A 23159-nucleotide genomic window follows, 5' to 3' on the forward strand; every position below is an offset into this window, starting at 1 on the left:
CAATGGTCATGACAAACAATCTTACAATTTCTTCAGGTTTTGTGCAAACATATGTCTTGTTTGCCTCATCCAGGGTAAATAAAAGTGAAAAACAATATGTACATTTGTGCTGCATTGTGGCACTCACATTCTCATTGTGTTCTTCATCTTACATTTAGTTGAATCTTGGAAAAAGTATAAACAGGTCATTTAGTTCAGGAGTAAAATATTGACTTTCTGACTACTTTTCTATACTTTCAGCTGAGTTTAGCAGACCTTTTCTTGATGCATTCAAAAGAGAAAAAAAAAAACAAAAATGTTTGCACATCAGCTATTGTGATATTTTTGATGAAAGTAAAAATCAATTCACACTCGTGTTTCGTCTACAGCATTTCTGGATGGAGGGAGGCGTGAGTGATGACGTGATTTTGCACATAAATTCATGCACTCTTGAATGAACAATATAAACATGTGCTAAAAGAGGAGGAGAGTTATGGAGGCTTCACTTTACACACGTTTCCTCTTGACTCTCGGTTTCGCGTCCGTGGCCTCCTCCACTGATTCACCTTGCAGTTTGCTGAGAGGTTTCCGCCTCAATGAAATGCACGCGCCAGGTGATGTGGTTCTGGGTGGGCTGTTTGAGGTGCACTACACTTCTCTTTTCCCCGACATCACATACACCTCCGAGCCAGAGCAACCGATCTGTGAAGGGTAAGTACATCATGGATGATGATTAAATTAAATTGTCTATTCGACATAAGGAAAATTTTACATGTGGGCGCCTGTGACAAATGTAAAATTAGCTAAAATTAATTCCTACATCGTCAATGTGATGTGTGGCAATTCCCCCCGCCCCCTTTTTTTTTTTTTTGGATGTTTATTGAGACGTTTTGTTTCAGTTTTGACACTCTAGGTTTTAGACATGCCATGACCATGGCCTTTGCCGTTGAGGAGATCAACAAGAACCCCGACCTGCTGCCAAACCTGACCCTGGGATACAGCCTGTATGATAACTGCGGTGCGCTTGTTATTGGCTTCAGCGGCGCCTTATCTCTGGCCACCGGCCAGGAAGAGGGGATTTCACCTCAGGAGAACTGTTCAGGGACTCCTCCAATTCTTGCCATCGTTGGTGATTCCTATTCAACATTTTCAATAGCAATTGCCAATGTGTTGGGTTTGTTCAAATTACCAATGGTACGTGTGCTCTATCAATCACCTCACCTGAAGTTTTCTCTGCCGTTCTGAAGGATGTTGTTTGTGTGCAATTGTAATGACAGGTGAGTTATTATGCCACATGTTCATGCCTGAGTGACCGTCAGCAGTTTCCGTCCTTCTTCAGAACAATCCCAAGTGACGCTTTCCAGGTGAGATACAGCTTAGTTCTGCACAAAACGTAAGATAATCTATTCAATAATGGGACTTACTGATGTATTGCAAGTACATACAATTCATTAAGCAACAAAAGACTTGTAAAAAAAATTCTTAAAATAATTCCAGTGTTTATTGCTGTAGCATTTCAAACTGAAAATGTGAGAAAAAAGCTGACCTTTGTGGAAAAATGCTACAGTAGGAATGTGTTGTTTTCATTAAACTCACCAGTGTCACATTTTTAGCTCCTCCATCTTTACAGTATAAGATATTTCAACTGAAGCATTTTGTCATATTCAGTGTTTCAGATACTTTTATTTTAGCAAAAGTATGTTTTCCATTTATCTTGAAATATAAATAAGAATAAGATTTCTGTGTGACATCTATTGCACCACCCTCAACACTGGAAAAACAAAAAGATGTCACTTGAGTCGTGATCTTCTTAAGATAGTTAAAAGCTCGTGATGAATCAGGATCGAAGTAGCCAACATCTATACACAAGACAAGAGTTTTTCCTTTCTTTTTTAAAGTTCATATCAATTTGGTCAAATAGGATTGTTCTCAAGTTTTTGTTGCCACCAGAGAGAGTGAAGAAACTAAACTGAAGCAAAGAGTGAAATGTTGGAAATAAGAACTTATTTCAAGACACATTTCTAACCACAGGAGAACTTTGTACAACTTTTAACATTATTTTTCTCATGTTTTCCCAGGTGAACGCCGTGATTCAAATTCTGAAGCACTTCGGCTGGACGTGGGTCGGCCTGCTGGTTACCAACGATGATTACGGGTTCTATGTGGCCCAGTCTTTTCAGTCGAGCCTCTCGCAGCAGGATGCAGCTTGTCTGGCGTATGTGGAGGTTTTGCCCTGGGATAGCAAACCAGGCGAACTTAAGAGAATTGTAAATTTGATCAAGACGTCAACGGCTCGAGTTGTCATCGTGTTTGCTCATGAGATTCACACGGTTAGGCTGATAGACGAGGTAAGAATGAATGCATAAACTATTCTAGCTAGTAGTCGACTGTCGAATTGGCAATAAACTTTCCTGCAAAGTTCTTTCTTCTCTTATTTCTGCTTTTCATCTTATAGCCCAGAATAATGGCACCAATCAAGCCATTCATTTTCTAAAACTTGCAGCATATTTTTAAAGTCTAAAGATGTGTTTTTGTGATGTAACACCCAGGTAGTGGAACAAAATGTCACCGGCCGACAATGGATAGCAAGTGAAGCGTGGACATCAGCAGCTGTACTCCAGATTCCCCGCTTCATTCCTTTCCTTGGTGGCACTCTGGGTATCGCTATTCGTCGAGGGGAAATACCAGGGCTCAGAGACTTTCTACTACGAACCCATCCAAATAACAACAACAACCACGAAACTAATCTGGTAAAATTCAAAGGATTTTGGGAAGAAATGCCACGTGGAAAGGACACAGATCATTACAAATCTAAAAATCCTGAATATTTCTTTTTCTGTTTGGATATGTTGCAGGTGAGACAGTTCTGGGAACACACGTTTCAGTGTAAATTTGAACCAGCTGAAGGGGAAGAAGATGATAAAGCTCAGTGCACTGGTGATGAAGATCTTGAACAGGTTGAGACTGAGATTTTGGATATGTCCAACCTCAGACCTGAGTATAACGTTTACAAAGCGGTGTATGCTCTGGCTCATGCTCTTGATGAGATGCTGCATTGTGAGCCAGGCAAAGGACCCTTTGTTGATCGGACCTGCACGTCTCTGCAAAGTCTGGAGCCGTGGCAGGTGTGACATCAAATTAGGCTGCAAATAGCTGACCTTGCGCTCGGGACAGTAGAATAAACATCAAGTCAAGATTTCTGAAAAGTCTATTGTAGATTTTCATGAAAGTCTGCTTGAGGTTTGTCGTTCTCTTTGTTCTTTTGTAGCTTTTGCATTATTTACAGAATGTCAATTTCACCACGCCGTTTGGTGATCAAGTGTCGTTTGATGAAAATGGCGATGCCTTGCCTATATATGATGTCATGAACTGGGTGTGGCTTCCGGATGGAGGAACCAAAATCCATAACGTTGGCGAAGTGAAGAAGTCTGCCTTCGGAAGGGAAGAGCTCGTACTTAACGAAAACTTGATCTTTTGGAACTTTGAGTCAAAACAGGTGATTTCTTCTTAGCAGATAGCATTTTAATTGTTGTTTAAATATCAGTGTGTGCTAATGTGGAGTGACAGATTACATCTCCTACCGCCAGCCACCCCAGTCAGCATGCAGTGAAAACTGTCCTCCAGGTACACGGATGGCAAGAAAAAAGGGCCAGCCTGTCTGCTGCTTTGACTGCATTCCCTGTTCTGATGGAAAGATCAGCAACGGATCTAGTAAGTGTTATTATTTTTGCCATCCATCCATCCATCCATCCATCTTCTTCTGCTTATCCGGGGTCGGGTCGTGGGGGTTGCAGCTTCAGAAGGGAGGCCCAGACTTCCCTCTCCCCAGCCACTTCCACCAGCTCCTCCGGAGGAATCCCAAGGCGTTCCCAGACCAGCCGAGAGACATAGTCCCTCCAGCGTGTCCTGGGTCTTCCCCGGGGTCTCCTCCCGGTGGGTCGTGCCCGGAACACCTCAACAGGGAGGCATCCAGGAGGCATCCTGACCAGATGCCTGAGCCATCTCAACTGGCCCCTCTCGATGTGAAGGAGCAGTGGCTCTACTCTGAGTCCCTCCCGGATGACTGAGCTTCTCACCCTATCTCTAAGGGAGAGCCCAGAGAGCCCGGTACAGCGCCCGCTTGACGGCAGACACTGCGCCAATCCGCCTGTCGATCTCCCGCTCCCTTCTTTCCCCATTCGTGAACAAGATCCCGAGATACTTGAACTCCTCCACTTGGGGCAGGACACCCCCCCTGACCTGGAGAAGGCACACTACCCTTTTCCAGCTCAAGAGCCTGGCCTCGGATTTGGAGGCACTGATCGCCATCCCAGCCACTTCACACTCGGCTGCAAACCGCTCCAGCAAGAGCTGCAGATCACGTCCCGATGAAGCCAAAAGGACCACATCATCCGCAAAAAGCAGAGATGCAATCCTAAGGCCACCAAAACGGATCCCCTCAAGACCCTGGCTGCGCCTAGAAATTCTGTCCATAAAAGTAATGAACAGAATCGGTGACAAAGGGCAGCCCTGGCGGAGTCCAACTCTCACCGGAAACGAGTCTGACTTACTGCCGGCAATGCGGACCAGACTCTGACACCTGTCATACAGGGACCTGACAGCCCGTATCAAGGAGCCCGGTACCCCATACTCCCGGAGAACCCCCCACAGGGCTCCCCGAGGGACACGGTCGAACGCCTTCTCCAAGTCCACAAAACACATGTAGACTGGTTGGGCGAACTCTCATGCACCCTCCAGGACCCTGCTGAGGGTGTAGAGCTGGTCCAGTGTTCCACGACCAGGACGAAAACCACATTGCTCTTCCTGAATCTGAGGTTCGACAATCCGACGGACCCTCCTCTCCAGAACCCCCGAATAGACCTTGCCAGGGAGGCTTAAGAGTGTGACCCCCCCTGTAAGTGGAGCACACCTTCCTGTCCCCCTTTTTGAACAGGGGGACCACCACTCCGGTCTGCCAATCTAGGGGAACTGCCCCTGATGTCTATGCGATATTGCAGAGTCGCGTTAGCCAACACAACCCTACAACATCCAGAGCCTTGAGGAACTCCGGGCAGATCTCATCCACCCCCGGGGCCCTGCCACCGAGGAGCTTTTCGATCACCTCGGCGACTTCGACCCCAGAGATTGGAGAGCCCACCCAGAGTCCCCAGGCTCAGCTTCCACAATAGAAGCATGTCGGTGGGATTGAGGAGGTCTTCGAAGTATTCTGCCCACTGGCCCACAACATCCCGAGTTGAGGTTAGCAGCACACCATCCCCACTGTAGACAGTGTTGGTACTGCACTGCTTCCCCCTCCTGAGACGCCGGATGGTGAATCAGAATTGCCTCGAAGCCGTACGGAAGTCTTTCTCCATGGCCTCTCCAAACTCTTCCCACACCCAAGATTTTGCCTCAGCAACCACCCAAGCTGCATGCCGCTTCGCCCTCCGGTACCCATCAGCTGCTTCCGGAGTCCCACAGGCCAAAAAGGCCCGATAGGACTCCTTCTTCAGCCTGATGGCTTCCCTCACTGAAGGTGTCCACCAACGGGTTCGAGGGTTGCCGCCGCGCCAGGCACCGACAACCTTGCGGCCACAGCTCAGATGAGCCGCCTCGACAATGGAGGCATGGAACACGGTCCACTCAGACTCCATGTCTCCCACCTCCCCTGGGACGTGTTCGAAGTTCTGCCGGAGATGGGAGTTAAAGCTCCGTCTTACAGGGGATTACGCCAGACGTTCCCAGCAGACCCTCACAACACGTTTGGGCCTGCCAGGTCTGACCGGTATCCTCCCCCACCAGCGGAGCCAACTCACCACCAGGTAGTGGTCAGTGGACAGCTCTGCACCTCTCTTCACCCGAGTGTCCAAGACATACAGCCGCAGATCCGATGAAACGATGACAAAGTCGGTCATCGAACTGCGGCCTAGGGTGTACTGGTGTCAAGTGCACATATGGACACCCTTATGCTTGAACATGGTGTTCATTATGGACAATCCATGACGAGCACAGAAGTCCAACAACAGAACACCACTCGAGTTCAGATCGGAGGGGCTGTTCCTCCCAACCACGCCCCTCCAGGCCTCACTGTCATTGCCCACGTGAGCGTTGAAGTCCCCCAGAACAAGGGAGTCCCCAGGTGGAGCACTCTCCTGTACCCCCTCTAGGGACTCCAAAAAGGGTGGGTATTCTGAGCTGTCGTTTGGCCCATAAGCACAAACGACAGTCAGGACCCTTTCCCCACCCATAGGCGGAGGGAGGCTACCCTCTCGTTCACCGGGGTAAACCCCAACGTACAGGCACCGAGATGGGGAGCAACAAGTATGCCCACTCCTGCCTGACGCCTCTCACCTTGGGCAACTCCAGAGTGGACGTATGTCCAGCCCCTCTCAAGGAGACTGGTTCCAGAACCAGAGCCATGCGTCAAGGTGAGACGGACTATTTCTAGCCGGAACCTCTCGACCTCACACACTAGCTCCAGCTCCTTCCCCACCAGAGAGGTGACATTCCACGTCCCACGAGCTAGCTTCTTCAACCGAGGATCAGACTGCCAGGTTCCCCTCCTTCGGCCGCCACCCAACACACAATGCACCCGACCCCGTTGGCCCCTCTCACAGGTGGTGGGCCCTTGGGAGGGGGTACCCATGTTTCCTCTTCGGGCTGTGCCCGGCCGGGCTCCATGGGTAAAAGCCCAGCCACCAGACTCTCGCCGTCGTGCCTCCCTCCAGGCCTGGCTCCAGAGTGGGGCCCTGGTGACCCGCGTCCGGGCGAGGGAATACGTAGTCCAAAGTTAGTATCCATTATCGGGGTCTTCGGGCTGCACTTTGTCTGACCCCTCACCTGGGACTTGTCTGCCTTGGGTGACCCTACCAGGGGCATGAAGCCCCGGACAGCATAGCTCCCAGGATCATTGGAGCACTCAAACCCCTCCACCACGATAAGGTGGCAGCGCAAGGAGAGGTATTATTTTTGCCTTTAAGCAAAATCACATAATGTGCATAGAAATGTCAGATTCTTCCTGTTTTTCAGATGCCAGAGAGTGCATCAGTTGTCCAGAGGACTTCTGGTCCAGCCCACAGCGAGATCACTGTCTCCCTAAAAAGACTGAGTTCCTGTCCTACCATGAACCACTTGGGATTTGTTTGACAACCACCTCACTGCTGGGCACATTCATCTGCGCTGTTGTTCTGGGGATCTTCATCTATCACCGCAGTACACCGATAGTACGAGCCAACAACTCAGAACTCAGTTTCCTGCTCCTGGTGTCACTCAAGCTGTGCTTCCTGTGTTCGCTGCTGTTCATCGGACGACCCAGACTGTGGACATGTCAACTGAGACACGCTGTATTTGGGATCAGCTTTGTGCTCTGTGTGTCCTGCATCCTGGTTAAAACCATGGTGGTTCTGGCTGTGTTCAAAGCCTCCAAGCCAGGAGGGGGAGCCAGTCTCAAGTGGTTCGGTCCAACACAGCAGCGAGGAACCGTCTTCGCTCTCACTTGCATTCAAGCGGTGGTGTGCACTGTTTGGATCGTCTCTGCTTCACCGATGCCACATAAAAACACTCAGTACCAAAATGACAAAATAGTTTATGAGTGCGTCGTTGGTTCAACCTTTGGATTTGCTGTTCTACTTAGTTACATTGGTTTACTAGCTTCCATTAGCTTTGTGTTAGCATTTTTGGCACGAAATCTTCCAGACAACTTCAATGAGGCCAAACTCATCACTTTCAGCATGCTGATCTTCTGTGCTGTGTGGGTGGCCTTTGTTCCTGCTTATATCAACTCTCCTGGCAAATACGCAGACGCAGTGGAGGTGTTCGCCATCCTGGCCTCCAGTTTTGGCCTTTTGGTGGCGCTGTTTGGACCCAAATGTTACATAATTCTACTAAGACCTGAAAGAAACACAAAGAAAGCCATCATGGGTCATAGAACTGCAAAATGATAAATGGCAGCTTATGTACAATTTATTTTATCGCTGCAATAATTCCACTGTCTTTGTTAACAAACAAAGACAGTGGAATTATTCATCTCTAACTCATTCACTGAAACTTAAAAACATTTGTCAATAACATTATTTGGTGTGGTATGTAAAAATATTTACTGTATGAATAAATATGAAAAATTTTGAGAAAAAAATAAACACTGTGCCTTTTTAACCACGAATTTGATATTTTTTCTTTGAAGCCCATTTTAAGGTACTTAGAGTACAAGCTTATCAACTTTCAGATATTTGCACAATGTATCGGCTCTCTTTTGTTTGCTCAGTACAACTAATTTGTATGTGCCTTTGTATCTATCAAACATTTTTTCCCCAAATTGTTTGGTTAATTCCTGAATATTGTGAGCTAAATACTGATTAGGATATTTTTTGTGCTTTTAAGCAAGAAACGGTTTAAAGTATTTTTAATCTGGTACTTATAAGATGCCACTTTCTCAGTGTCAGTTCCCAGAATGTTCAGTGGGTGTCATGTAAACAAACTGAACAAAAATATATATATATATGGTATTCTTTGATCCATCCATCCATCTTCTTCCGCTTATCCGAGGTCGGGTCGCGGGGGTAGCAGCTTCAGAAGGGAGGCCCAGACTTCCCTCTCCCCAGCCACTTCCACCAGCTCCTCCGGAGGAATCCCAAGGCGTTCCCAGGCCAGCCGAGAGACATAGTCCCTCCAGCGTGTCCTGGATCTTCCCCGGGGCCTCCTCCCGGTGGGACGTACCCGGAACACCTCAACAGGGAGGCGTCCAGGAGGCATCCTGACCAGATGCCCGAGCCACCTCAACTGGCCCCTCTCGACGTGAAGAAGCAGCGGCTCTACTCTGAGTCCCTCCTGGTTGACTGAGCTTCTCACCCTATCTCTAAGGGAGAGCCCAGCCACCCTATGGAGAAAACCCATTTCGGCCGCTTGTATCCGTGATCTTGTTCTTTCGGTCATGACCCAAAGCTCATGACCCAAAGCTCATGACCATAGATGAGGGTGGGAACGTAGATCGACCGGTAAATCGAGAGCTTGGCTTTTTGGCTCAGCTCTCTCTTCACCACGACAGACCAGTACAGCGCCCGCTTGACGGCAGACACTGCGCCAATCCGCCTGTCGATCTCCCGCTCCCTTTCCCCCACCCGTAGGCGGAGGGAGGCTACCCTCTCGTAAACCCCAACGTACAGGCACAGAGATGGGGAGCAACAAGTATGCCCACTCCTGCCTGACGCCTCTCACCTTGGGCAACTCCAGAGTGGAAGTATGTCCAGCCCCTCTCAAGGAGACTGGTTCCAGAACCAGAGCCATGCGTCAAGGTGAGACGGACTATTTCTAGCCGGAACCTCTCGACCTCACACACTAGCTCCAGCTCCTTCCCCACCAGAGAGGTGACATTCCACGTCCCAAGAGCTAGCTTCTTCAACCGAGGATCAGACCGCCAGGGTCCCCTCCGTCGGCCACCACCCAACACACAATGCACCCGACCCCGTTGGCCCCTTTCACAGGTGGTGGGCCCATAGGAGGGGGTACCTATGTTTCCTCTTCGGGCTGTGCCCGGCCGGGCTCCATGGGTAAAAGACCGGCCACCAGACACTCGCCGTCATGCCCCCCCTCCAGGCCTGGCTCCAGAGTGGAGCCCCGGTAACCCGCGTCCTGGCGAGGGAACACGTATTCCAAAGTTTGTATCCATTATCGGGCTCGATCTAAAATTAAAAACAAACATACACAATCATGCTGAAACCATTTCTCCCATTTTTTGTCTACCTTGAACAGTCAGCAACATCATTTGAAAACCTAATCAATGGTCATGACAAACAATCTTACAATTTCTTCAGGTTTTGTGCAAACATATGTCTTGTTTGCCTCATCCAGGGTAAATAAAAGAAGTGAAAAACAATATGTACATTTGTGCTGCATTGTGGCACTCACGTTCTCATTGTGTTCTTCATCTTACATTTAGTTGAATCTTGGAAAAAGTAAAACAGGTCATTTAGTTCAGGAGTAAAATATTGACTTTCTGACTACTTTTCTATACTTTCAGCTGAGTTTAGCAGACCTTTTCTTGATACGTTCAAAAGAGAAAAAAAAAAAACAAAAATGTTTGCACATCAGCTATTGTGATATTTTTGATGAAAGTAAAAATCAATTCACACTCGTGTTTCGTCTACAGCATTTCTGGATGGAGGGAGGCGTGAGTGATGACGTGATTTTGCACATAAATTCATGCACTCTTGAATGAACAATATAAACATGTGCTAAAGGAGGAGGAGAGTTATGGAGGCTTCACTTTACACACGTTTCCTCTTGACTCTCGGTTTCGCATCCGTGGCCTCCTCCACTGATTCACCTTGCAGTTTGCTGAGAGGTTTCCGCCTCAATGAAATGCACACACCAGGTGATGTGGTTCTGGGTGGGCTGTTTGAGGTGCACTACACTTCTCTTTTCCCCGACATCACATACACCTCCGAGCCAGAGCAACCGATCTGTGAAGGGTAAGTACATCATGGATGATGATTAAATTAAATTGTCTGTTCGACATAAGGAAAATTTTACATGTGGGCGCCTGTGACAAATGTAAAATTAGCTAAAATTAATTCCTACATCGTCAATGTGATGTGTGGCAATTCCCCCCGCCCCCTTTTTTTTTTTTTTTGGATGTTTATTGAGACGTTTTGTTTCAGTTTTGACACTCTAGGTTTTAGAGATGCCATGACCATGGCCTTTGCCGTTGAGGAGATCAACAAGAACCCCGACCTGCTGCCAAACCTGACCCTGGGATACAGCCTGTATGATAACTGCGGTGCGCTTGTTATTGGCTTCAGCGGCGCCTTATCTCTGGCCAGCGGCCAGGAAGAGGGGATTTCACCTCAGGAGAACTGTTCAGGGACTCCTCCAATTCTTGCCATCGTTGGTGATTCCTATTCAACATTTTCAATAGCAATTGCCAATGTGTTGGGTTTGTTCAAATTACCAATTGTACGTGTGCTCTATCAATCGACTCTCCTGAAGTTTTCTCCGCCGTTTCATGCTGTTTTGAATGTGGAATCTCTTGACCGTGTTCTGAAGGATGTTGTTTGTGTGCAATTGTAACGATAGGTGAGTTATTTTGCCACATGTTCATGCCTGAGTGACCGTCAGCAGTTTCCGTCCTTCTTCAGAACAATCCCAAGTGACGCTTTCCAGGTGAGATACAGCTTAGTTCTGCACAAAACGTAAGATAATCTATTCAATAATGGGACTTACTGATGTATTGCAAGTACATACAATTCATTAAGCAAAAAAAAAAATTCTTAAAATAATTCCAGTGTTTATTGCTGTAGCATTTCAAACTGAAAATGTGAGAAAAAAAAGCTGACCTTTGTGGAAAAATGCTACAGTAAGAATTTGTTGTTTTCGTTAAACTTACCAGTGTCACACATTTTTAGCTCCTCCACCTTTACAGCATGGAAAGGAATCGACAGTATGCATTTGGTCCTTCTTAAGTAATTACAGTGAATCATATTTGCCATCTGCCATCAATGTTTGGATCGTTTTACCAGGCATAGATCCAAATGTCTGCTGCTTTCTAGGAACTCCAGCTGTTGGTAGTCTCAGGTAGTTTTCCCTTGAGTACGGTCATTAGCGTGACTTTTACAGTAAAGCATACTGTCTTGGCAGTGTGTCAGAAGTGAGACCCCGTCTGTCGCAGGTCTTTATTTGCTGAAATTACAACACCCTGCAAAGAACAAAGTTGATCACAATTAATTAATACAAAAAGGACAAAGCCACCTCTCTTTCAGACTGAAGCATTTTGTCATATTCGGTGTTTTAGATACTTTTATTTTAGTAAAAGTATCTTTTCCTGTTATCTTGAAATATAAATAAGAATAAGATTTCTGTGTGACATCTATATCACCTCCCTCAATACAGGAAAAACAAAGATGTCACTTGAGTCGTGATCTTCTTAAGATAGTTAAAAGCTCGTGATGAATCAGGATCGAAATAGCCAACATCTATACACAAGACAAGAGTTTTTTCTTTCTTTTTTAAAGTTCATATCAATTTGGAAAAATAGGATTGTTCTCAAGTTTTTGTTGCCACCAGAGAGAGTGAAGAAACTAAACTGAAGCAAAGAGTGGCATCTTGGAGTCACAAGGTCTCCATAACAAGAACTTATTTCAAGACACATTTCTAACCACAGGAGAACTTTCTACAACTTTTAACATTATTTTTCTCATGTTTTCCCAGGTGAACGCCGTGATTCAAATTCTGAAGCACTTCGGCTGGACGTGGGTCGGCCTGCTGGTTACCAACGATGATTACGGGTTCTATGTGGCCCAGTCTTTTCAGTCGAGCCTCTCGCAGCAGGATGCAGCTTGTCTGGCGTATGTGGAGGTTTTGCCCTGGGATAGCAAACCAGGCGAACTTAAGAGAATTGTAAATTTGATCAAGACGTCAACGGCTCGAGTTGTCATCGTGTTTGCTCATGAGATTCACACGGTTAGGCTGATAGACGAGGTAAGAATGAATGCCTAGACTATTCTAGCTAGAAGTCGACTGTCGAATTGGCAATAAACTTTCCTGCAAAGTTCTTTCTTCTCTTATTTCTGCTTTTCATCATATGGCCCAGAATAATGGCCCAGAATCAAGCCATTCATTTTCTAAAACTTGCAGCATATTTTTAAAGTCTAAAGATGTGTTTTTGTGACATAACACGCAGGTAGTAGAACAAAATGTCACTGGCCGACAATGGATAGCAAGTGAAGCGTGGACATCAGCAGCTGTACTCCAGATTCCCCGCTTCATTCCTTTCCTTGGTGGCACTCTGGGTATCGCTATTCGTCGAGGGGAAATACCAGGGCTCAGAGACTTTCTACTACGAACCCATCCAAATAAAAACAACAACCACGAGACTAATCTGGTAAAATTCAAAGGATTTTGGGAAGAAATGCCACGTGGAAAGGACACAGATCATTACAAATCTAAAAATCCTGAATATTTATTTTTCTGTTTGGATGTGTTGCAGGTGAGACAGTTCTGGGAACACACGTTTCAGTGTAAATTTGAACCAGCCGAAGGGGAAGAAGATGATAAAGCTCAGTGCACTGGTGATGAAGATCTTGAACAGGTTGAGACTGAGCTTTTGGATGTGTCCAACCTCAGACCTGAGTATAACGTTTACAAAGCGGTGTATGCTCTGGCTCATGCTCTTGATGAGATGCTGCATTGTGAGCCAGGCAAAGGACCCTTTGTTGATCGGACCTGCGCGGCTCTGCAAAGTCTGGAGCCGTGGCAGGTGTGACATCAAATTAGGCTGCAAATAGCTGACCTTGCGCTCGGGACAGTAGAATAAACATCAAGTCAAGATTTCTGAAAAGTCTATTGTAGATTTTCATAAAAGTCTGCTTGAGGTTTGTCGTTCTCTTTGTCCTTTTGTAGCTTTTGCATTATTTACAGAAAGTCAATTTCACCACGCCGTTTGGTGATCAAGTGTTGTTTGATGAAAATGGTGACGCCTTGCCTATATATGATGTCATGAACTGGGTGTGGCTCCCGGATGGAGGAACCAAAATCCATAACGTTGGCGAAGTGAAGAAGTCTGCCTTCGGAAGGGAAGAGCTCGTACTTAACGAAAACTTGATCTTTTGGAACTTTGAGTCAAAACAGGTGATTTCTTCTTAGCAGATAGCATTTTAATTGTTGTTTAAATATCAGTGTGTGCTAATGTGGAGTGACAGATTACATCTCCTACCGCCAGCCACCCCAGTCAGCATGCAGTGAAAACTGTCCTCCAGGTACACGGATGGCAAGAAAAAAGGGCCAGCCTGTCTGCTGCTTTGACTGCATTCCCTGTTCTGATGGAAAGATCAGCAACGGATCTAGTAAGTGTTATTATTTTTGCCTTTAAGCAAAAACATATAATGTGCATAGAAATGTCAGATTCATCCTGTTTTTCAGATGCCAGAGAGTGCATCAGTTGTCCAGAGGACTTCTGGTCCAGCCCACAGCGAGATCACTGTCTCCCTAAAAAGACTGAGTTCCTGTCCTACCATGAACCACTTGGGATTTGTTTAACAACCACCTCACTGCTGGGCACATTCATCTGCGCTGTTGTTCTGGGGATCTTCATCTATCACCGCAGTACACCGATAGTACGAGCCAACAACTCAGAACTCAGTTTCCTGCTCCTGGTGTCACTCAAGTTGTGCTTCCTGTGTTCGCTGCTGTTCATCGGACGACCCAGACTGTGGACATGTCAACTGAGACACGCTGTATTTGGGATCAGCTTTGTGCTCTGTGTGTCCTGCATCCTGGTTAAAACCATGGTGGTTCTGGCTGTGTTCAAAGCCTCCAAGCCAGGAGGGGGAGCCAGTCTCAAGTGGTTCGGTCCAACACAGCAGCGAGGAACTGTCTTCGCTCTCACTTGCATTCAAGCGGCGGTGTGCACTGTTTGGATCGTCTCTGCTTCACCGATGCCACATAAAAACACTCAGTACCAAAATGACAAAATAGTTTATGAGTGCGAAGTTGGTTCAACCTTTGGATTTGCTGTTCTACTTAGTTACATTGGTTTACTAGCTTCCATTAGCTTTGTGTGCTATGATGGGCAGAGGAATCACATTTTTTTCTCCTAAATTGGTTTGACACTTTGAGTTAGGGAGATTTTTGGTAACATCTACACCGTGTTCCAAATTATTATGCAAATTGGATTAAAGTCTCATAAAGATTGAATTTTTTGTTGTGCTATTAAATTTATAGATGGTATTGTGTGTCAGGGCTCTTTGAATCTCTATAATTATTTTCAGAGAGCTGGTTGATTAGTTTATCTGGTGAGCTCAATTAAAGGAAATCTTTTGAAGAAGGATGTTCCACATTATTAAGCAGGCCACAGGTTTCAAGCAATATGGGAAAGAGAAAGGATCTCTGCTGATGAAAATCATCAGATAGTGTAGTGCCGTATGATGAGATATGAAAACATCAGATATTTAACAAAAACTGAAGGATTATCATCGTACTGTGAAGAGATTTGTGGCTGATTCAGAACAAAGATGGGTTTGTACAGATAAAGGCATAATGAGGAAGGTTTCTGTTAGACAAATTCATCAGATTAAGAGAGCAGCTGTTAAAATGCCCTTACAAAGCAGCAAACAGTGATTTGAAGCTGCTTGAGCCTCTGGAACCTCAAGGTGGAGGATCCTCCAGAGGCTTGTGGTCCATGAACCTACTACTGGGTCACTACTAACCAGAGCTCACAAGCAGAAACGGTGGCAGTGGACCCAACCGTAGATGAAGATTCATTTTCAAACAGACTTGTTCACTGATGGCTGCTGTGCAACCCTGGATGGTCCAGATGGATGCAGTAATTGGTGGTGGACGGCCACCACGTCCCAACACGGCTGTGACGTCAGCAAAGAGGTGGTGGAGTCATTATGCTGCACATTCAAAGAATGACTGTTTTCAGTTCTTTATAACCCATAAAATGTTTAGAAAATCTGCTGTGCATAATCATTTGGATCAGTGCATTTTGAGTTTTTTATTTTGGAAAAAAAATACTGTTCTCTTGGGGAGCTTGGTTCAGTAAAATTTGATTTATACTGTAATAGTTCATGACTTGAAAATTATACTGACCATCATTTATATTGACCCTTTAAGAAAACCTGAGAAAATATCACTTGCATAATAATTTGGAACACGGTGTAATAAAAAGGTGTGAAAAACCTTGTCGAATTTATCTCTTTATAAATTTGCAAATTTCTATTATATTTAATCAGCAACAAAACATTTAAAAATATACTAAACCCGGGGCGTGCTCTGGTGGCGTAGAGGGTAGCGCGCCCCACACTTGGAGGCCCTCAGTCCTCGACGTGGCCGTCGTGGGTTCGATTCCCAGACCCGACAACATTTGCCACATGTCTTCCCCCCTTTCCTGTCAGCCTACTGTGGTATAAGGCAGTGGTCTCCAACCTTTATAGTACAGCGGACCACCCGGTGGTTGGGGACCACTGGTATAAGGGACACTAGAGCCCACAAAAAGGACCCCCTGGTGGTGGAAAAAAAATTAAAAATTTATATATATATATATATATATATATGTGTGTGTGGATCAAACCTACTCAGTTGAATTTAAGATGTGCAGAGGTAGATATGGTTTTGCAATAAAGAAATAAAAGGAAAAGAACTAATTTGAGTGATTAAAATTTTATTTTAAGTTTATTTGCATCTTTGGGTTCTGCTAAAATGCCCAAGGGACACAGGTTCTGTGGTAAAAAGCAAAGGCTCTACATTTACACAATCCACATAGAGGATTGTGTACAAAAACCTTGCATTTGAATCACTGAATAAATTTGAAAAGTTATTTAAGGTTGTCTGTGACACTGCAGGTCTAAACATTAGTGCACAAGGAGCGAATGATGCCGGATTTCCTCCCACTGAAACGAAGCCTTGTGTGATCAGGAAACCTTTAGTCCAGAGAGTTTTATTGATCACCTCAGTTAGAGAAATGTTCCCTGATTTCAAAACTTTAGCTGAAGTAGCTTGTAATCCCAGTCTTCACTATGGCAGTAGAGATGTGTGACTGCACAAGGTGGGTTCTCTTTTCAGCTCATTCGGACTGAAGAACATTTAAGCTAAATAATAATTGAATGATTATTAATTAATGAGTCATCATTATCATTTTTAACATTTTGCTCATTTTTACCCAGTCAGTCAAAGTGAGTCTAGCCTTGACTCCAATGAATTGTCTGAGGGAAGACTTGAACTCTGATGTTCACAGAAACACGTTTTCTTATTTGATGGAGTCTGAGATCATTTACAATGAAAGAAAAAAAAAATTCTGCCTATATGTGTTCAAAGCAAATAGACAAACCCCTGAAAAGCTTGGAGCCGCAATTGAAAAGGAAATTTAAAATATCGACTTGGGGTTTAAAAAGAAAAAATTAATTTAGAAGATAGATGGTTCCAGTATTTTACTCACTCAGTGTAACAATGAAATTTTCACTGTATTTTTGACATCTGTGTTGTGTCCAGCCCCTCTGTTTCTTATTGGTGCTCAGAAACATAAACACAGAAGGGAATCATGTCAAAGACACGACACCGCCTAGCCTATAAAATAAAGTAACTTCGTACTGAGAGTAAAATGACATGAGGGGATGAGGGCAGTAATGGGAGGCTTTCAGAACACATCCCTGCTCTTGAGCGTTTACTTTCTTTTCATGTGTTGCGTGACCCCCTCCCGTCCTTCGACATGCGATTTGAGGAGAAAGTTTTATCTAAACGGGATGCACAAGTCAGGTGATGTGACTCTAGGAGGACTGTTCGAGGTCCATTACACTTCTGTCTTCCCCAAACTGACTTTTACATCGGAGCCACAGCAGCCCATCTGCAAAGGGTGAGTATCACACAGTGAAACAGCCACGCTAAGAGAATCCTTCATTCTCACAGTGAAGGAAGAAAATCTCTTTCTTTGATTCTTGCTTCCTTATTTGGTCGTAGGCTGATGTGTGTCAAACTGTGTGTGCTAGCTTCGACACTTTAGGGTTCAGGCACGCGATGGCCATGGCTTTTGCTGTGGAAGAGATCAACAAGAACTCCGACCTACTTCCCAACCTGACCCTGGGATACAGCCTGTATGATAACTGTGGTGCGCTCGTCATTGGATTCAGCGGCGCCTTATCCCTGGCCAGCGGCCGAGACGAGCAGTTCCTGCTCCGCCAGAACTGTTCTGGAAGCCCTCCTGTTCTGGCCGTTGTTGGCGATCACTATTCAACTTTTTCGATTGCCATTGCCAATGTTCTAGGTTTATACAACATGCCTATTGTAAGCCTTACTATGCTTTTCTGATGTAATACCATATTTTTCTGTTTTAATTTCCATTCAATTTGCCTGTTTTTTGTTTGTTTGTTTTTAATTTAGGTGAGTTATTTTGCCACATGTTCCTGCCTCAGTGATCGGCAGCGCTTTCCCACATTCTTTAGAACAATCCCAAATGACGCTTTCCAGGTAAAACCTTTTTTTTCCCCTTTTGAGAATCCACATTTGTCTCAGACAACAGTGACAGAAAAGAACTGCCACCAAAAGACACGTGTTTTTTTTTATGCTGTCTGGATTTCAACACAATTAATGTGACAATATTGACGTTTAAAGTCTAAGCCCCAAATATCTTGATTCCTATGCTTTCCCTGCAGGTGCGTGCCATGATTCATATTCTTAAGCACTTTGGTTGGACGTGGTTTGGCCTGCTGGTCAGTGACGATGACTATGGACTTCATGTGGCCCAGTCTTTCCAGGCTGACCTGGCTGAATCTGGTGAAAGCTGCCTGGCTTACCTGGAGGTTTTGCCTTGGGACAGTAACCCAGGTGAACTCAGGAGGATTGTACACACGATAAAGACGTCAACAGCTCGTGTTGTCATCGTGTTTGCACATGAAATTCACATGATTCAGCTAATGGAGGAGGTTAGAAATCAAGTGCAGTATGAGCTTAATGTCCATTTATTTGAGTTATTTCTGCAGCATGAAGCAGTCAGTTACTTACATATTGCAAAAAAATGTATTTCCTACATTGTATTTTTAAGAGTTCAAGTGGAATAAAGACATTGTAGCTTGTTACAAACATCCATTGAGCTTCTACGTATTCAGCATGAGACGCGCCTCTTGTCTTTTAAATCATTATACAGGCTGGTTGGAAAATAAAAATTCAAGTGACACACATTTGATATTATCAGGTGGCACAGCAGAATGTAACTGGCCGGCAGTGGATTGCTAGTGAAACCTGGACATCAGCAGCTGTTCTCCAGACACAGGAACTCATGCCGTACCTCAGCGGCACGCTGGGCATCGCCATCCGGCGTGGAGAAATACCCGGGTTCCTGGACTTCCTGTTAAAAATACGGCCCGACCCGAATGACACCAACGAAAATAGCTTGGTACAACCCCAGCCTCGAAATGTATCTGCTGTGAACGAGACATTAAGTTATTCATGATGGTGGAAGTATATCTTTCGTACAGGTGAAGCAGTTCTGGGAGCACACGTTTCAGTGCAAATTCAACCCAGCGGACAGGGAAGACGGGGAATCCGTCTGCACCGGCCACGAAAACATCGAACTGGCAGAGAGAGAGTTTTTGGACGTTTCTAGCCTCAGGCCTGAGTACAACGTCTACAAGGCGGTCTACGCTCTCGCTCATGCCCTTGACGACATGCTGCAGTGTGAGCCGGGTGAAGGACCTTTTACTGGGCGCAGCTGCGTCAGTTTGCAGGCTGTGGAGCCATGGCAGGTGATCATCTATTTCTAAAACAGCTGCTATGCTTGGAAGGGTTTGTTAACATATTAAAGTCACTTAGAAGAGACACACTTAATGATGGAATTGATTTGTCTTAGTATCTCATAAGAGCAACATGCCTCACCACCCAGGGTGCCATTCTATCAAGGAGTGGCGCAAGAACTTAAACATGTTTGAGTGCAGAATGAGTTTTGGATTGGTTCCGCCCATTGATTATACAGTCATTCAGATTTCATCCTATTGGTCGACATACTTTAATCCAAATAATTTGCACAAGTTGTTATACAAGCAAACATCTGCTGCACTTTTAGTGGAAACTGCAGTGTTGTAGCTCTTTGCTGCTGGGGTTTAACTCACCTGCAACATTTGGTCTGCTCTGTTTTTGTTGTTGTTGTTGTTGTTGTTTTAACATGTATGTGCACAGCCAGTTTCTCACTTTCTGTTTGTGGTGTTCCAAATTATCCACTTGGTCAAAATAATGCCAATATGTTGCATGGTGATCTGCAAAAATTAGGCAAGAAAATTGGATTTTATAACAAGCCAGTTCAAACAGCAGGCGTTTTCTCAGGGATCATGTTTCTTAAGGATATCTTTGTAATTTGCAAATTTTTAAAATGCAAATAAAAGCTGTGCGTCCTCTGGGTAAGATGACCTTACGCTGGCCTGCAGAAGTCAAACTAAATGACAAAAAACAAATTGTAATTTATACTTTAAATCTAAGAGGAAATTTAATAGGAGATTTAAAAGGACTTGCACATGGTAAAAAATAAATAAATTGCCAATTGATGGTGTTTGTGCTATCACAAAGAGGTTGAAAAGTTTGGCACTTACTGCTTTAGGCCATTTCATTTGATCCTTAAGGAGACAGTAAACGTATTTAACGTTAAACTACTGATAAACTTTTGTTTCCGACTGAATCTGTGTTAAGTCTCTCCTCTGTTTATAGCTCTTACACTATTTGCACAAGGTCAACTTCTCAACTGAATTTGGCGATGAAGTCTCATTCGATGAGAACGGCGATGCTCTGCCGATATACGACGTGATGAACTGGCTGCGACTGCCTGACGGCAAGATTAAGATTCAAAATGTTGGCGAAGTGAAAAAGTCTGACTCTGGAGGAGAGGAGCTCACACTTGATGAAGACAAAATCTTCTGGAACACTGATTCAAAGAAGGTATTTATTTTATTTTATTTTTTTAGCAAATGCCTTTCATATGGAATTAAAATGAACAAAACACATAATCATATATTTGTTTTCCTTTTAATTACCGAGCCAACCCGCTCAGTTTGCAGTGAAAGTTGTCCTCCAGGCACTCGAATGGCCAGAGAAAGAACACAACCTGAATGCTGCTTCAGCTGTGTCTCCTGTTCGGAAGGAAAGATTAGTAATAAGAGCAGTAGGTGTTAATGTCTTTATGTATGCAATGGAGTTTACTTTTACAAATTTTTGTGAAAGTTCACTTTTTTTCTTTTTTTTCCAGTATGTCGTAGCAGGATAATCAGAAAAAACCAAGCTCTTCTACCCTCTTCTTGTGGTCCTAGAGCCATCTGCAGAAATGCTCTACTCAGTCAGAAACAACCGATCAGAGCCTGGAAGAATGTCTTAGCGCTGTCAATAACGCTTGTGTACATGGTGGAGGAAAAACAACTTACTGTTACATGAAAACTGTTTATTTGCCATCTTAGCATAAGTGGCAGGGTTGTGGAGAAGGAGCAGATAGCACGGTGGATGGTGTGAGCAGCGCATACACAAGGATGACTGGCAGTGCGAAAATCTTCCTCCCGGTTCTGATTGGTTGTGACAAAGAAAATATATATATAAACATTCTATTTTTTTAAAGTTAACTTGAACTTTATTCTCTAAGTGCATCGATTATACACAAACTGATGTTGTCAAGACTGTCTTTCTGTAATTTATAGTGGTTTTCGTTTAACTGCTAATACAAATACATTCAAGATGAAAAAAATACATCATAATAACATGAAAAATATTATATATATTGGGTCAATGGAAAGTATGTTTCCTGCTCAAAATATTTTTTTTTTTTGTTTTTTTAATTGAGACTTTTTTTACAGAATGCATTTACAATTTATTGAACATGTCTGTATTTCATTGTCTGGTTCTTTCTGTCAGATTCCCTGGAGTGCTTCAGCTGTCCAGAGGACTTCTGGTCCAGTCCTCAGCGAGATCACTGCATTCCCAAGAAAACAGAGTTCCTCTCGTATCAGGAACCACTTGGGATTTGTTTAACAACCACCTCACTGCTGGGCACATTCATCTGCGCTGTTGTTCTGGGAATCTTCATCTATCACCGCAGTACACCGATAGTACGAGCCAACAACTCAGAACTCAGTTTCCTGCTCCTGGTGTCACTCAAGCTGTGCTTCCTGTGTTCGCTGCTGTTCATCGGACGACCCAGACTGTGGACGTGTCAACTGAGACACGCTGTATTTGGGATCAGCTTTGTGCTCTGTGTGTCCTGCATCCTGGTTAAAACCATGGTGGTTCTGGCTGTGTTCAAAGCCTCCAAGCCAGGAGGGGGAGCCAGTCTCAAGTGGTTCGGTGCTTCACAGCAGAGAGGAACTGTTCTGGTTCTCACCTGTATTCAAGCAGCTATATGCATCGCTTGGCTTGTCTCCTCCTCGCCTGCCCCCTATAAAAACACCCAGTACCACAATGACAAAATAGTTTATGAGTGTGCAGTCGGCTCCACGGTTGGCTTTGCTGTGTTGCTGGGATACATTGGCGTATTGGCCATCCTCAGCTTTGTGTTGGCGTTTTTGGCCAGGAATCTGCCCAACAACTTCAACGAGGCCAAACTCATCACTTTCAGCATGCTGATCTTCTGCGCTGTGTGGGTGGCCTTTGTTCCTGCTTATATCAACTCTCCGGGCAAATACGCAGATGCAGTGGAGGTGTTCGCCATCCTGGCCTCCAGTTTTGGCCTCTTGGTGGCGCTGTTTGGACCTAAATGTTACCTGATTCTGCTCAAACCAGACAGGAATACAAAGAAAGCTATCATAGGCCGATACAGCAAATCATAACAATTTCACTTGTTTTTATGCTTTTGTTAATAATCATGTAGGAACTATGAATAAACATTTTTAATGTAACTATAAATAAAACTAACCCTCTTTGCTATTGATATGCTCTTTTCATCCTAGAGACTTTAAAAAAACCTTAATTTCAGTAAATTTTGGGTCACTCCTCCAAATAACTCCGTTCAGATATGTCAATAACTTCAGTGGTCACAGAATTATGAAATACAACAATGAGCTCAGTCATGAATTGTTCCTAGTAATTATCCTCAATTAAATCAGCAGGGCAACTTAAAATCCCAGACGTCCTGCAAGGTTTGAATGCAGGAAGTTGTTTCAATGATGTCCAGTCAGGAGAGCCAGTTCAAAAATACTTATAATGATAAGAGAAAATCAATCTGTCCATTTTACTGTTCTACTATTTTACTTATTATTATTATTATTATTATTATTATTATTATTATTATTATTATTATTATTATTATTATTATTATTATTATTGTCTGGCTTTAATATTTCTAAGATCAAAGTGACTATTCACACGTTGTCTGTTCAAATACAGATTATTGGAGCCTTGGACCTTTTTGCTGCAAGAAAACACTCTCATTTTTCAATTTTAGTGAAAAATGAGAGATAAACCAAAAAAAAAAATTGAAATAAAAAATTTATTTTATTATTGCCATTGTTTTGTTGAACAGTATACAATTGATCGAGCATTTTTTAAAGGCTTTTAATAGCAGTAACTAATACTAATAGGTCCTTTTTTTTTATTCAGCAGAATTTTCTTTGGACGGTTGTTTGATTATTTTTGCCCTTGCAGTCTCCACGGCCTTCCAGACAAAGTGTGCCGTGAGTCTTCTTTCATTTTTGTGTTGGCTTGTAACTTTGTATTTATTACATTGGGTACTATTTGTAATGTGACTAACAAAC

At 44.2% G+C, this 23159-nt stretch overlaps 3 protein-coding genes across 4 annotated transcripts; all 3 read left to right on the forward strand.

Moving 5' to 3' along the window:
• Positions 1 to 318: 318 nt before the first annotated feature.
• LOC122832513 (extracellular calcium-sensing receptor-like) lies at positions 319 to 8334 on the forward strand. Of its 2 annotated transcripts, none has more exons than XM_044119333.1 (9): positions 319 to 690; positions 879 to 1173; positions 1257 to 1343; positions 2058 to 2327; positions 2529 to 2729; positions 2835 to 3104; positions 3266 to 3475; positions 3567 to 3690; positions 6988 to 8334. In XM_044119333.1, the coding sequence occupies exons 1-9, from the start codon at positions 473 to 475 to the stop codon at positions 7896 to 7898; spliced, it is 2586 nt and encodes an 861-aa protein (XP_043975268.1). In that variant the 5' UTR covers positions 319 to 472; the 3' UTR covers positions 7899 to 8334. The 2 variants fall into 2 exon arrangements, with proteins under 2 accessions (XP_043975268.1, XP_043975267.1); XM_044119332.1 differs by having other exon boundaries at positions 325 to 690; positions 3248 to 3475.
• A 1143-nt stretch (positions 8335 to 9477) lies between these two features.
• LOC122833090 (extracellular calcium-sensing receptor-like) lies at positions 9478 to 14546 on the forward strand. The gene is made up of 9 exons (XM_044120392.1): positions 9478 to 10424; positions 10614 to 10908; positions 11029 to 11115; positions 12160 to 12429; positions 12632 to 12832; positions 12938 to 13207; positions 13351 to 13578; positions 13670 to 13793; positions 13870 to 14546. The coding sequence occupies exons 1-9, from the start codon at positions 10207 to 10209 to the stop codon at positions 14544 to 14546; spliced, it is 2370 nt and encodes a 789-aa protein (XP_043976327.1). The 5' UTR covers positions 9478 to 10206.
• Positions 14547 to 16915: 2369 nt separating this feature from the next.
• LOC122832342 (extracellular calcium-sensing receptor-like) lies at positions 16916 to 22585 on the forward strand. The gene is made up of 9 exons (XM_044118983.1): positions 16916 to 17299; positions 17433 to 17727; positions 17824 to 17910; positions 18096 to 18365; positions 18635 to 18835; positions 18918 to 19184; positions 20137 to 20364; positions 20464 to 20587; positions 21325 to 22585. The coding sequence occupies exons 1-9, from the start codon at positions 17061 to 17063 to the stop codon at positions 22233 to 22235; spliced, it is 2622 nt and encodes an 873-aa protein (XP_043974918.1). The 5' UTR covers positions 16916 to 17060; the 3' UTR covers positions 22236 to 22585.
• Positions 22586 to 23159: the final 574 nt, after the last annotated feature.

The sequence above is a fragment of the Gambusia affinis genome, linkage group LG06 (assembly GCF_019740435.1).
Source record: "Gambusia affinis linkage group LG06, SWU_Gaff_1.0, whole genome shotgun sequence".
Lineage (NCBI taxonomy): Eukaryota > Metazoa > Chordata > Actinopteri > Cyprinodontiformes > Poeciliidae > Gambusia > Gambusia affinis.

What these genes read in the sequence shown, in the direction of transcription:
- LOC122832513 (XM_044119332.1), top strand. Translation starts at nt 473, where the DNA reads ATGGAGGCTTCACTTTACACACGTTTCCTCTTGACTCTCGGTTTCGCG. An exon ending in GAGCAACCGATCTGTGAAGG is followed by an intron (nt 691 to 878) that starts GTAAGTACATCA and finishes GTTTTGTTTCAG; the next exon opens with TTTTGACACTCTAGGTTTTA. An exon ending in AAAGTCTGGAGCCGTGGCAG is followed by an intron (nt 3,105 to 3,247) that starts GTGTGACATCAA and finishes GTTCTTTTGTAG; the next exon opens with CTTTTGCATTATTTACAGAA.
- LOC122833090 (XM_044120392.1), top strand. Translation starts at nt 10,207, where the DNA reads ATGGAGGCTTCACTTTACACACGTTTCCTCTTGACTCTCGGTTTCGCA. An exon ending in GAGCAACCGATCTGTGAAGG is followed by an intron (nt 10,425 to 10,613) that starts GTAAGTACATCA and finishes GTTTTGTTTCAG; the next exon opens with TTTTGACACTCTAGGTTTTA. An exon ending in AAAGTCTGGAGCCGTGGCAG is followed by an intron (nt 13,208 to 13,350) that starts GTGTGACATCAA and finishes GTCCTTTTGTAG; the next exon opens with CTTTTGCATTATTTACAGAA.
- LOC122832342 (XM_044118983.1), top strand. Translation starts at nt 17,061, where the DNA reads ATGAGGGCAGTAATGGGAGGCTTTCAGAACACATCCCTGCTCTTGAGC. An exon ending in TCCCAAATGACGCTTTCCAG is followed by an intron (nt 17,911 to 18,095) that starts GTAAAACCTTTT and finishes CTTTCCCTGCAG; the next exon opens with GTGCGTGCCATGATTCATAT. An exon ending in GGAACACTGATTCAAAGAAG is followed by an intron (nt 20,365 to 20,463) that starts GTATTTATTTTA and finishes TTAATTACCGAG; the next exon opens with CCAACCCGCTCAGTTTGCAG.